The sequence below is a fragment of the Neomonachus schauinslandi genome, chromosome 9 (genome assembly GCF_002201575.2).
Source record: "Neomonachus schauinslandi chromosome 9, ASM220157v2, whole genome shotgun sequence".
Classification (NCBI taxonomy): Eukaryota; Metazoa; Chordata; class Mammalia; order Carnivora; family Phocidae; genus Neomonachus; species Neomonachus schauinslandi.
This window is the reverse complement of record NC_058411.1, coordinates 130,568,561-130,582,375: the sequence shown is the minus strand read 5'-3', so window position 1 is coordinate 130,582,375 and position 13,815 is coordinate 130,568,561. Positions and strand designations below refer to the sequence as shown.

The window sequence follows — 13,815 nt, the reverse complement described above, 5'->3', positions numbered from 1 at the left end:
GTTTTAGATCTCTTTCTTGTTTCTGACAATCACTGTCTTTTAATTGTACCATGTAGTCCATTCAAATTTAATGTGGTTACTAATATATTTAGATTTAAATTTGTGGTTTTTATTGTTTTCTTTGTCCTTGTTCTGAGTGGGTTTTTTTTGTCTCATCTGTATTTTTTATCTATTTGCTCAGAATGTAAGGACTCTTTTGCTGTTCTTTTAGTTGTTACCCTAAAGTTTACAGCATGACTCACCACAGCCTAATATAAATTGTTAACTTTGATTGTCTTCCCAGTCAGGATCCTTCTTAATCTATGGTATCTATCCATTGATTTGTATCCAGAATCTGCTACTGTGTCTCTGCTTTCAAAAAACAAAACAAACAAAAAAATTAAGGCATAAAGGTTGATGTTTGTGTTTACTTATTTAATTGTAATTGATTCCATATCTTGTTTTTGTTTATTTTTATTATAAATATGGTACACATCCATTATAAAAGTAATCAAACAGAATTCCCCCTTTATTCTCTATACTTCCTTTTCTTCCCCTTCTTTCCATCATATTGAACTACCATTAACAACTTGTTGTATATCCATCAGAGGTTTTTTTTCAGGATAAAAATCTGTATATGTGATATTTGTGCATCTGTAAATTTATTAACATATGCATACATATGCATATGCATATATATATATATATACAGTACCCACATTTATTTATGCAATTTATTTTTTCACTGTATATAGCTTTGAACCTCTGTGTTGGGGGGCAGGGGTGTTTGTGTGGTTGTCCTTTTTATGATCTCATTGTTTTTTAAAGATAGATATAGCTGCAAATTTATGCTAAGAAAAAAAGATCAGAATAAAGGTTATCTAAGTCTGTGTACATAGTAGATGCTTAATAAATGCTGAATTGAACAAAACAAAAATCTGCATAATACTACAGAGTAGAAATCGATTTAGATTTTTCCCTTTATTTAGATATTGTGCTATTAATGATACTGAAGCTATTTCCTTTTTTAAGAACTAGCAACCATTACTGTGATATTCATGCACTGCCCCTGCATCCTTGTGCAAGGAGATCTGTAGGCTGAACTTCCTGCCATGGCGTAATTTGGAGCATTAGGGAATCCATACAACATTTCTCCAAATGTGAAATCGCCCTCCAGAAAGTTCAACTAGAAGTTTTACTATGGAAAAGAGTAGTCAGAAATGGACCAATGTATATGTATAGATTTAGAATGGCATAGAAATAGGCATGAGGAAAGAGTGGGAAAAATATCAATTATTCAGTTTGTTGGTGTCAAGTTGCTGGACTGGGGAAGTCTTTGGTAAGTGCTACCAAATCTAGAAATTAACCAGGAAAAAAAAATTGATAAATCTGGTCATGTAACATAAATAATTTTATATTTAAAAATATATAAATACCGGACAAAAAAAGACAAGAAAGGAACACATTGCGAAAAGCACTGTAAAAAATATGACCAAGGACTGATTTCTTTAGTATCCAAAGAGATATTTTAGGTTACTGAGGAAAAAGTCAAGCAAAAACAGCTCAAGGCACAATAGACAAATCATAACTGCTTTCCATTTTCTGAGTTTTTACAATGTGCTAAAAACAGAATGTGCTAGCTACCTTAAATGCAAGTTCTTATTTGATTCTGGCAGAAGATAGAGGTACTATTATTATTCACATTTTGCAGAGCAGAAATGTTGGTGCAGAATGATTAAATCACTTTCCTGTAGCTTATTAGAGATGGAACCCAAACTCAATCCAATGTCAGTATGCTTAAAATTCCGTTTTCTTAAGCACTTTCCCAAATAGTGACACCTCACAAAGAAATAAACTAGAAATCACTTGAGAAACAAACTAAAATGATGAGCATGCATATTAAAAGGTGTTTAAATTTGCTTATAATTTTAAAGAGTGAGAAATTAAAAACACACATACCTCTCTATGGGCAAAGATTAAAAACATTGATAACAGTCTGTTACAAGAGGGTGAGATGACTGGGTTTTTCTTAGACTCTTCATGGAATTGTGGTTATTTACAAAGTAAAACAAAATCTCTCTCAGCCTCAATTTGCTTATGTGTAAAATGGGGATAATCTTTACTTGGAAGAATTATGGTGACCATCACAATAATGATATGAAAAATATTAGCACAATGGCACATATTAAGTGCCTAGCAGCTGATATAGGTTATTCCCCTCACATCCCCCACTATCTCCCCCCGCACACATATGCATTAAAAACACACACACACACACACACAGACTGAGAGACAAATCTTTTACCTCTTTGTATTCCTAGCCACAAAGTCAAGGGTCAATAGACAACCAAGTACATGAAAATAAAGACTGGGAAGAAGAAGGACCCTAGGCTCTCATGGGTTCTCTGCAGAACATGGGATCTACAGATCATTTTCTAGGACCATGCAAAGATTTCCGCTATTTGTTCAATTCTACATCCCGTGTTCCAGATCTCCATTTGCACACAAGTCAAAGGAGGCAGTGGATATGCTGAAAGGAGCCAGGGGCCCCGTGAACATAACATGTGGTCACATAACCTGTGTTATCTATGGGTTGGTGGCCTAATGATTTAGAGTCAAATGCCTCCAGCCCGTTTCAGGGCACTCAACCTTCTAGAGTCAACGAGTCCGAAAATTCTAAAAAGAAGTTATTAGAAAACACAGAAGTTGGGGTGCCTTGGTGGCTCAGTCAGTTAAGTGTTGGACTCTTGATTTTGGCTCAGGTCATGATCACAGGGTCCTGAGATGGAGCCCCGTGTGGGGCTCTGCACTGAGCGTGGAGCCTGCTTGAGAGTCTCTCTCTCCCTCTCCCTCTGCCCTTCCACCCTCCCCCCACCTTGTGCACTCTCTCTCTCAAAAAGAAAAAAAGAGAAAATAAAAAAAGCACCAGAGCACCTTAATAATGTACTCCCTTTTCTAAATATTTACTGGCAACCATGTCTTCATGGAGAGAATTGTTGACTTTGAAGTGACATCACTGACCTTTTGTTTTGAAGATCTCCATGCATGGAGCCATCCTGACAACACTGTAGTCTTTCATCGCTTATGGGAGCCAGAGTCTTCCCTTAAAGACTGTTGGTTCCAGGAAGGCAGAGTCACCAGGACTCTGACAAGCTGGCTGGCAGTTGGTCTTGGGACCTGCTCCTCAGGACCTCAGTGATGTTTGTGCCATCCCCAGCTTGGCAGAGCTTTCTTTCCAGGTTGTTAAAGGGACTTCTCCAGTAGACCTTTTTCATTTGTGTAACTAAGAAATAAACATGGCAAGATGAACTGGTAGGTGCTGTAGAGCGTCAGAGAGAATGATAGTGATGTGCTTTGTCTGCAGCACGTTTAACTGGACGGTCCCGTTCCTCTCGTTCCTGGCCTGTTTGATCCTGGCAGTGACCACCATCGTTTTGTATTTTATTCCACTCCGGTACATCATTTTAATCTGGGGTAAGTCTGGCATGGTCCTTTTGCGAGTGGTCAATTTTAGGTAAGAACCAATGACTCATTTGTCAAGTGCGACCATCAACTTTAAATGTGCTCTTGTTGGCAATTAAACATGAGATTAAGGAAGGTATTTTGGGAACAAAACTTGCAGGACCTCCCTGAAAAGGCCAGTTGCTTGAACGATCAGCATAGATATTTATAGGCCTCTTGCATAATTGCAATCAAATAAAAATGTGATTGTGCATGAGATTTCCCTTTGGGCTTTCGTAGCCATAAATACTCTTGGATAATATATTGCCGTGGCCCGGTAACTTTCAGGAAACACTGTTATTCAAACAGTGCGCAAACACCTGCATCTTGCCCTTTATATTATGTAAAAGTAGATCTGGCCCCTGCCACGGTGCTTCTGACACTTCATCTCTCCTGGAGGAAAAATAATCTAACCCCATACTTAAATCCAGAAGCGGTAGAAAGGAAGGGAGGTGGTTACTCCCTAACCAGTGCCTGAAAGAAGAGGAAGCTATAATTTAGCAGGGTAAATGGTGTGCCTATATAAAGTTTAGCTGCTTTAAAAAAAAGTAGAAACAAAAATCACAAACTCGAAATAAACTACATGACTTGATTTACTACTCAAGCCAGCAGTTGGACAAAAGACAAGCAGCTTTGTGAATATTTGTGTCTGTTGCTGGGTGGGCTCTGGGTTGATAGAAGGAGCGTGCATTGCAGTAAATTAATTGCTGGAGAAGCAATCAACCCTTTTCCCTAAGAGTCTGCCAGTCATAGTTTTCCATTCCTTGGCTCCTATGAATACTGCTGAGTTCTCAACCATAGATACTCCCTTCTAGGGATCCTTGGATGTTAAGGTGTTCAGAGAAGTTACCACCTACAAGTGACTGCATTAAGATGCATTCATGTTTAAGCAAAAGCTGAGAGCTTGCAAATGTCAGATACAAGCTACAACTTTTCTAAAACCATTAAATGTAGACCTTTTCAAAGAGAACCCACAGGAGTAGAATCCTGCTGACGAGGAAAGCCAAATGTAGACATTCTGAATTGGGAAAAGTCGTTAAAAAAAACAGAATAACTCATAAAACTTCAGAAGTGGAATGATTTTGAGAGAGCATAAGCCACTGGTTCTCTGTTTTGTCCAGAAAGTGAAAATCCCATATAAAGAAGTATCTCTCTTTTATAGAAATCCTGAGAAAAGAAAAAAGATATTCTAATTTCCCTCTTTATAGGTCTGTTTTGAGCCTTGATGACCCTCACTCTTGGCGAAAGTCTTCTATCCATACTTAGTTTTTGATTGTTTCTCAATTTTGCAACAATGTTAGCACATTGGTCCACAGACCCTTAGAAAGAGATCAAGAAGCTCTTCAGGGTCGGTTGATCAAGAAGAAACATTTTATAAAAGTATCTCCCTGGATACCTTATGTACTAAATGTTATCTATATAGACTGAATAATCTCAGTCTTTCTTAATTGTTTTTCATTAAGAATTCGTTTGCAAATCCATTTATTGATCAACATTTAAAAAACAGATCTTAAAACTGTTGTCTGACCCTAATCAGAAAATGATCCATTTGTTTCAGAGGTACAGATCTGTGATTCAACAGTCTTGCACAATTCACAGCGCTCACCATAGCACATACCCTCCCCAATGTCTGTCACCCAGCCACCCCATCCCTCCCACCCCCCACCACTCCAGCAACCCTCATTTTGTTTCCTGAGATTAAGAATTCCTCATATCAGTGAAGTCATACGAATAATACAATATATGTTAAAAAGAAAAAAAAGGAAGAAGAAGATAGCAGGAGGGGAAGAATGAAGGGGCAGAAATCGGAGGGGAAGACGAACCATGAGAGATGATGGACTCTGAAAAACAAACTGAGGGTTCTAGAGGGGTGGGGGCTGGGTGGATGGGTTGGCCTGGTGATGGGTATTGAGGAGGGCACGTTCTGCATGGAGCACTGGGTGTTATAAACAAACAGTGAATCATGGAACACTACATCAAAAACTAATGATGTAATGTATGGGGATTAACATAACAATAACAAATTTTTAAAAAATGATTCAAAATTACTATAATCAGTTGGCCAATATTTTGTTCATTTTTAAGCTGCTGTAAGTTGAATGCATGGTCAGCTTGTCAAACACTGTTTCTCAGGATCTCCTCATCATTTTGGTACATACTTGACTTTTCTGCATCTTTCCGTCGACAAAAGACTATACTATATTTCCTCCTTTGATCATCAGTTTTGGAAGTCCAATCCCTCCTTCTGTTTATCCCAAATTGCTTTGACTTTTGATCTTATCCTCCAAGATCTTGGCAGCTTTCAAACACCAACTTTTTGCATCTCATTAATGAGATACTTCTCTATTTGTCATTCAGCTTATGGATGAAATTATTAAATAGCATGGAGTTTATTATGTTCTCCTAAGCTGACAGTAACCGTTTGAGCTTTGTCTTCTGTGTCTGGTTCATTAGTTTTATGTTTTGGACAAGGGCTTATAGTTTATTGATGAGCTCACCATATATAATGTAGTCAAAAGCTTTGACAATCAACACATGATCTGTTGCCTCATTGAGTAAAACCTGCCATGCCATCCTGGAATATACTCAGCAATTTCTATTAGGACTTCTTTTCCAAGACAAATTAGTTATTAGTTTAAAGCTTCATGGACCCAGGACATTCCTTTGCACATCTCCTATATTGTATCCTTGTCAGAGACTTTCTCATGTAGAAGATGACTTCGTATGTCTTCCATTTCTAGTGTTCCTTTTTTTTTTTTTTTATAAGATTTTATTTATTTATTTGAGAGAGAGAATGAGAGAGAGAGAGCATGAGAGGGGGAGGGTCAGAGGGAGAAGCAGACTCCCCGCTGAGCAGGGAGCCCGATGCGGGACTCGATCCCAGGACTCCAGGATCATGACCTGAGCCGAAGGCAGTCGCCTAACCAACTGAGCCACCCAGGCGCCCTCTAGTGTTCCTTTTAACTTTACAAGGGATCAGAAGATTGTTTCTTATTCTGAGTTACTCATTTTCATTGAGTCCTAAAAGTGGTGAGTTAAGATCCCTTTTTTTTTGTCCACTCTTTTTAACCCTTTGGAACAAAATTACTTAACTGTATATTCTGTATTTCCATATTCTGTACACCCAAATAATATTTTTGTAGAAATACTTATTAAGTACCAGGATTATTTAACATAAACCTCTGAAAAGCAGCCTAATTTCATAATGGCCATAAGGAATATTCCTTGACTCACCAACTTCATTGTCAGGTTTTGAAGGGTGATACATTTTTCTTTCTTTTTTAACCTATAATTTTAGAGAAGCTATATATAGGTAGTAGATCTTTAACAAGTACTTGACAAATATTTAATATGTCTGCAAATTTCATACCTGTGATCTAGAGGGATGGCATTTCTTTTGAGCCCAACACCCACCTCTCTTGTGTGGGAGTGTAGATTTTGAAAATGATGTGAGAGGTGGCTTAAGAGGGATATTTGACATTTTCTGAAGGAAACCATATCTACTGAATTTTGAGCACCTATTTGATGTATTTCTAGAAGGCAAGGCACTTCTTAAGATTAGATCCCATGTGGGTTTTCTGCCTCTTTTGAGAGGTTTCCCATATTCCTTTCATTCTGTTCTCCAGCATAGATGGTTCAGTTCTGATCTGGGATACTTCTGTTGTTCCAAGGTAGATAGAACTCACCAAGCTAGATTATGAACTTCTTGAAAAGAAGACCCATGACTTATTTAACTTTGTATCTCCTTTTGATAGCACAGTGTCTTTTATGTGGCAAGCACTTAACTGTTTGATACATGAGCAAGCAAGGACCCTCTGCCCCATCTCAACACTCTCGTCAATGTACTGAGGTCAGGGCTACATGCCAGGCACTCATACAAGTATCTGAAAAATAGTGTTATAATTCTGTTTCAAGTGTTTATTCACCTGTGGCCATATGTGCAAAGCAGTCATGCAGTTTTTCCAACTTTCTCCAAGAGATTTTTTTTTTTTTTTTTAAACTGGATTGCTCATTCTATTCCACTGATCGGTTTAATCTGTGATCTGGGACCATTAAATGACAGTGTCTTTGCCAAATGTTATCCTTTGGTATTTGGATCCCACTTCTTTGGGTGTGCTGAAAAATTAAAATTCAGAGCAGATAGACCCTCTGCCTATCTGCATTTAGGTTAAAAATATTGAAAGGCGTGTCTGTCACGCTGATAAAGGTACAACTTCCAAATTTGGGTGTGTACTCACATGCCATATAGTATAGGGATTCTTCTCTCAGCCCTTTGTTTTTTGGCTTATTGACATCTCGAGTAGTGATGGTAGCCCTCCCTCATTGTTATGGAACTCCAAATTACAGAATCCTCATGCTTACATTGCCCATGTGATTCTCCCATCAACCTAGGACACTCTATAGCTCAGGTCTTTATTATTCAGATTTTAATGTAGGAAATATGAGGCACAGGAAGGTCCAATGGTTTGCCTAAACCCACACAGCGGATGCCTGGTGATGCCAGAGCTGGGGCCCAGCTATTCCTGTTCCATAGCCCTTGTTCCTTGACCCATTGCCCCTTACTGAGGACCCAGGAGTACATGAGCCCCCATGGACACTTGGTCTCACACAGTAGATAATATTGTAGAATTACTGACATTTGACAACATAAAAAAAAAGTAAGGTGTGCTTTTGAAGCATGTAATCGGAGCCGCTTATAATTTTGATTCTCACTAAGTTTTTCAAACAGACAATCTCAGTGCATTGTGGGCCACTTCTGCCCTTATTGGTGTATTTGAGCTACTGTGCAGGTTTATTATCTTCTCAGTGACTAAGAATGCAGTGTTTTGATCGGCTGTGAGATTATCCCTGCCTTGCTGTTCATTGTAAAGACTCCAGATGCGCACACTATATATAATTAACAATAGAAGATACATCTTTTCTCAATAAGTCTTTGTCTCCCTTCATCATTTTGCCTTGTCTGTTTTCTTTTGCCAAAAAGCCCATGCTACAATTAAATGTCTTTAGAATAACACAGTGAGAGTATTTTAGTTTAAAGGAACGCTGGGGGAAATTTTAGCTAGAAACATGAAGCTTGCTGTGGGGGGTAGAGAGAAGAAAGGCAGAGTGCAGCTTTGACTTGAGAGAAAAAAGGATCATTTGTAAGGAGCCTTCCCCAGCCCAACCACCGGGCCACCATTTTACTCATGAACAATGGCCAGCTCCCATTTGCAAAGCAGATGTAAATCTGACCCTCTAAGGAAATGACTCAGGTATAATGTCACTCAGAAAGTTCCATCCTTAGATGAAAGCAAAATAATATTTAATGAAGAAAAACAGCAAAGCTTTTATGGGCTGGGGACTGTCAAACAGTTAACTGTTACCTTGACTTTGAGGGAGGAGTCAGTCAGGGTTCATCTAAGGTGAGAATTCATTCAGCATCACTGGGATCAACCAGGGCTTCAGGTATGATCCTCGCTAAACAAGCACTCTGTGGCAGAACTTCAGAAGCCCACCACCTTACTCTTTCTGCTTGGAAAACTCAGCATGAGAAAGAGTTGACCTTTGGAGGAAAGACAACAGCTCCTGAGCTCTTACCAGCAGCTGGGAGGAACAGAGGAGGAGACACAAAGGTGGCTGAGAGGTACATCCCTCTAGAGAGGAAACCACAGGTGGAGCTTGCCCGGGGCATGCCCGCACACCCAAAGTGCAGCCATCAAAGACACTTTAAGGGTTGAACCTCCTCTAATTACCCCTGTCCCCATCCTAAATTAGCAGGGACTCCATTGACTAGACAAACCCACGCACCAGTGTCGCGGTCCATAAATTAAGTTAGCAGCCATAGTAAGATGATTTCCAATAATAACTTTTCACAGTTTCCTGCAGCATCAAAGTACAATCAACACGTCAAGTTCTGTTCTGCAGTGAGAGAAGAGAAACCTGTGAAAATGAGCTGGAGTAGGGGAGAGAGATTTCTGCAGTTTCTTTTTAACAACAAAAAAGCGACTCCCGCCCTCCACCTCCTACTGCTACATTTGGTCCAGAGCCCCCAAGCAGAGACTTGTTGGGGCTAATGAAGGCCTTTTCCCATCTGGGATGTTTGTTTTCCTAGCAGAGGAGGCTGTTAATCAGCCTAGTCCAAAAATGCCAATGAGCTCCACAGTTTTAGTGTGTGTTTCTGCCGTCCTGCTGCTGGGATTGTAATGGGATTTTCACAGTTGAAGATGGCAGAACTCCTGTCCCACAGAATCACCCCCACCCCTCCTTCCTTCCAGAAAAGGCATTTGTGAGTATTCCACATGACAGTGACGTGTGTGTGTGACTTGAGGTCTAGTAATTGTTTTACACTAATTTTTGCTTGTGAATCTCCCCCTTCCCCAGTCAGGAGAGTTTTTAAAGATAGATAGATAGATAGGCAGACAGATAGACAAAGAGATCTCCCTGTGTTTCTATTTTTCAGGCATAAATAAATTTACGAAGAAGCTTCGAAATCCCTATGCCATCGACAATAATGAGCTGCTAGACTTCCTCTCCAGGGTACCATCTGATGTTCAAAAGGTACGTAATGAACGGTCACCACCAACGGGGACCCCAGCACTGAAGTCTGGCCATCCCCAGAGCCTGAAGAGCACAGGGCTGTTCTTGTGTAATTGAGATAATGCGTCAGAAAATCCTTAAAGAGGCCTGGCTTGCAGGGAGGTGGCAGGAAAACCTTTGTCCAGAGCATGAGATGATTATGGAAAATTACCCCCAAAAAAGGGCTACTTAAGAAGGATCTGGAACTCACACTGTGTGGGTATGGTGCGATGGTGTTTGTCCATTTTTTGATCACTTGCCTCCCTGAGGAGGATAAGATGGGCTCAGTGAGTGGGAGAGCGGGAGATCCCAAGCTAGGGGAGGATTGCTTATTTTCCTCCTCTTCCAGACAGCAGGCATTTTAGGGGAAGTAAGGGACAAGAGGGTTATTCTTTTTTATTATTGCTTGCCCCAATTACGTCCTAGGCTTCCCTTCTATACCTTCCCCCCCGAAGACTTAGGGATGCCGAGGGCAAAGCTCCTACCCACTCTCATACACGTAGAGGCAGAGACGGTGTGAAATAATTGGAGATCGATCAGAAGTATTATTCACAGGTAATGGTCACTTAGTCCAGTGGTATCTGGTCTCTGTGGATGCATAGAGATTAAACCAGGCAACAATAAATAAATAAACCAGGCAAAAAAGTCCTGTAGAGTAGCCCGAGCCAGGCCCCTGCAGATCAGGCGGCTATAAATCCAGAGGAAGGAGGGGAGGCATTGATATCTCTCAAGGAGAATAGAGATCATAGAAGGAGTAGATGGGGAGACCATGGTGTAAAATACCAACATGATGATCAAAGACACAACCCTTTATTATCTGAGAGAATCCAAATCAGGTATTGATTTTCATCCTTGGGCCGCTGTCACGGCGGCTCTTGGGCAATGGCAGTGACTCGGGCTGAAAAGACCTACAGTTTCTTTCCCCTTCACTCTGAGTTCTAGAGATTAAAATAGACTTCATGACGCCGTTTTTCTTTAATCTCCACTTTATGATATAATTAGCTATTACATGCATTCTATGAATATGAGGTTCCTCGTTAACATTTGCATTACATGATTATAAAATAGTAACCTGGCCCCTGTTTGTTTTGCATTGAAGATTGACAGGTATGTCATTCCCTGCTCCCCTAGGGGACCTTCACCAAACACTCTGAGGAAAGGGTGCTTTTTTGCATGTATCTGCTTTTGACGAAGTGTAGCTCAACATATGTGATGGGGCATGGTGTCCTTGGGGAGTTTGGCACAAATGCTAAAAACCAGTAAGCACATGTGGTCTGTAATACAATACTTTAAATGAAGCCATTCCACTGTCAGCCAATCAAAACCCACACACCAGATGAGACTGAGTTGCATCACTTGAGTTGCAATGTGAGTTTGTCCCTGCATCCTCAAAGAAAGGAAATCATCATCCAGCACACCCTACCACAAGGATTGTCTCTACACAGTCCAGGCACCACCTCTCCGAGCAGCCATCCAGTTGGAGTGGACATGAATACAGAGGGACGCTACAAAAGAGCATTCGAGGAAGATGTACAGTATGCTAGTAAGATCCTCCATGTATCCCCAAGAGCACTTTCGAATAACACAATAGACAGTTTTCCACTGGGGACTCCCCGAGTGCTCATATTTATCACAGATGTTTTAGCCATTACATTGTAAATGCAATTCATTTTTAAGAGAAATCTATTTAACTCTGTGGCCGGTATCAATTTCAACATTTTTTTCCCTCTCCCTAGCAACATAAATGTATTATATAATTTGCAGAGAATTCTTCCCCCAAGACTTTAGATAATTGTAAATGAATATTTCTTAGTAAGTTTTGCTGTATCATATACTAAGATAAACATTCCCAAGAGGCAATTATTAAGCGTACTTGTGGTTGAAAACGGGCACACACAGAACTAAAATTATCTGGCAGTGCCAAGAGCAGGTAGAAACCCATGCATCTCATTAGAAAAATCTGCTTTTAATATTTTGGTCTCAAGAAATGATGCATGACTTCTCAAATCCTTCCTGCAATTAATCCCTCCATGTTCCTGTGTTTAGAAAATGATTCATTACCTTTGAACCTTCCTTCCTTTGCCTCGGTCTGTCCTTGGGGAGCCATTAACACACTGTGGTGAGCTAGGGTTACCTAACCACCAGCGGCCCGTCTGTTTGTTTTCACAGGTGCAGTATGCAGAATTGAAACTCTGCAGCAGCCAGAGCCCCCTTCGGAAGAAGCGCAGCGCTCTCTAGGACCCACGCCAGCCTTGGGCACCAGCACCCGATTCCCTGTTGGGTTGATTAGACCAACACTCTCTGTTTCCGTGGTGGTACCCATGGTGTTATTCTGAAATGCGTGGAGCCCTCCCTGTACTCTCCCTGCTTCTCCACGTGCGCCAATGCACACCCATGTGCTCACATCCACACGCATGGGTGTGCTAGTTGCTTAGCGGCTTGGCCCGTCACAAGGAAACAATCTAGCGACCGTGGAAGACTGAGGTCCCTTCTCAAATAGGAGGTAAAGTAAGGCGGCCCTGGGTCTGAACAACCTCCTCGAGAATGGCTGGGAGACCACCTGGATGCAAGTGTGACTCCAAACTTGTTTTCCTACCTCCAACAGATTCTCCTTAAGATTCAGTTTTTTCCTCTCCCGTTTGCACACTCCTTTCAGATTATCGGGCATGTGAGTCCATTTCTTTCTCTTGAGTTCACAAGTCTCTGGTAGTAGCATCATCTCCCCAACGAGTGTCTCTTATAAGTAGATTTTTTAATAATTACCAGGATTAGCACAAGCCTTTGGGAGTCCTGCGCCATGATTACTGAAGACGTGTGTGGACAATGGCAGTCAGTTCCCCGGTGCTGGACGCCAGTGTGTATGGCAGTCGGTTGCAGGCAGTGGAAGCCCTGCAAAGGTCCAAAGGGACCATTCATCCAAAAAGTGAAGGTTACATGAGAGTATTTGGTTACCTTACAAACGCCATATCTTCTGACTGGACTTTGCTTATTTCCAAAATAGAATGTCAATATTAGAGCTTCAGAGAGAGGGGGATGAATGAATGAATTCTGAAAGTATTTAGGAAGACGGAGAAAGGCTGAGGAGCAAGGGACTAATTTATGGCTGCTTTACCTGATTGTCATAACCACTGTATTTGCCCGCATTTTTGAGCAGAAAGTAAAAATAATTCAGCCATCCAAATTGATCTTTTGTTCCTGAGCAAGATGAGCTACACATAATGCATATATATCTCAGAACCCCATTCCTTGAAAAGCACCACCACCCCAAGGTCGTCTTAAAAAATAGCTGATTCCTTCAGACCCCACCATTTCATAGTACCCCCAAGTAAAAACCCCGATTTTATGCATATATAAAATACACGCAAATATCCTTCTGTTCAAATGATATTTAAGTTGTAAAGACTGTAGTTGTGCAGTTTTATATATAACATATATATATATGTGTGTGTGTGTGTATTGTAAAGAAAAGTTGAGGTAAAAAGACCTGATTTAATAGTTTTATTTTTTTTTTCTCTCTGGGTTGTAATTTAATAATCTTCAAACAAAATGTTTATGAAAAATGCCAAAGATTCTAAACCTTATCATCCCGTGTCTGTTTTTCTTCATATTATATCTTCCTGGTTTTCTTTCTGGCTGAGCCAGATTTCTGCATGATTTGATTTGCTTCAAGTTAATGAAGCTGGCTGGAAAAGAGCCTTGCAGAAATTATAAAAGCTCCAGTAAATCTCTTAGTTGTACATACAATAGATATCCAAAAACCTCTTTTGTTAAACCAGTTAC

At 40.4% G+C, this 13,815-nt stretch overlaps 1 protein-coding gene across 3 annotated transcripts in view; it reads left to right on the top strand.

Annotated features, from left to right (window-relative positions):
- MCTP2 (multiple C2 and transmembrane domain containing 2) overlaps positions 1 to 12,326 on the top strand; it is a 240,841-nt gene extending 228,515 nt beyond the window's left edge. For 2 of the 3 annotated variants that reach the window (XM_021680654.1, XM_021680656.1), the window contains 3 exons: positions 3,344 to 3,453; positions 9,920 to 10,017; positions 12,205 to 12,326. In XM_021680654.1, coding sequence (XP_021536329.1) covers positions 3,344 to 3,453; positions 9,920 to 10,017; positions 12,205 to 12,273 — 277 coding nt within the window. In that variant the 3' untranslated portion in view covers positions 12,274 to 12,326. Of the gene's footprint in view, positions 1 to 3,343; positions 3,454 to 9,919; positions 10,018 to 10,490; positions 10,523 to 12,204 lie in introns of those variants that run through there. The other variant, XM_021680655.1, reaches the window with a different exon arrangement.
- Positions 12,327 to 13,815: the final 1,489 nt, after the last annotated feature.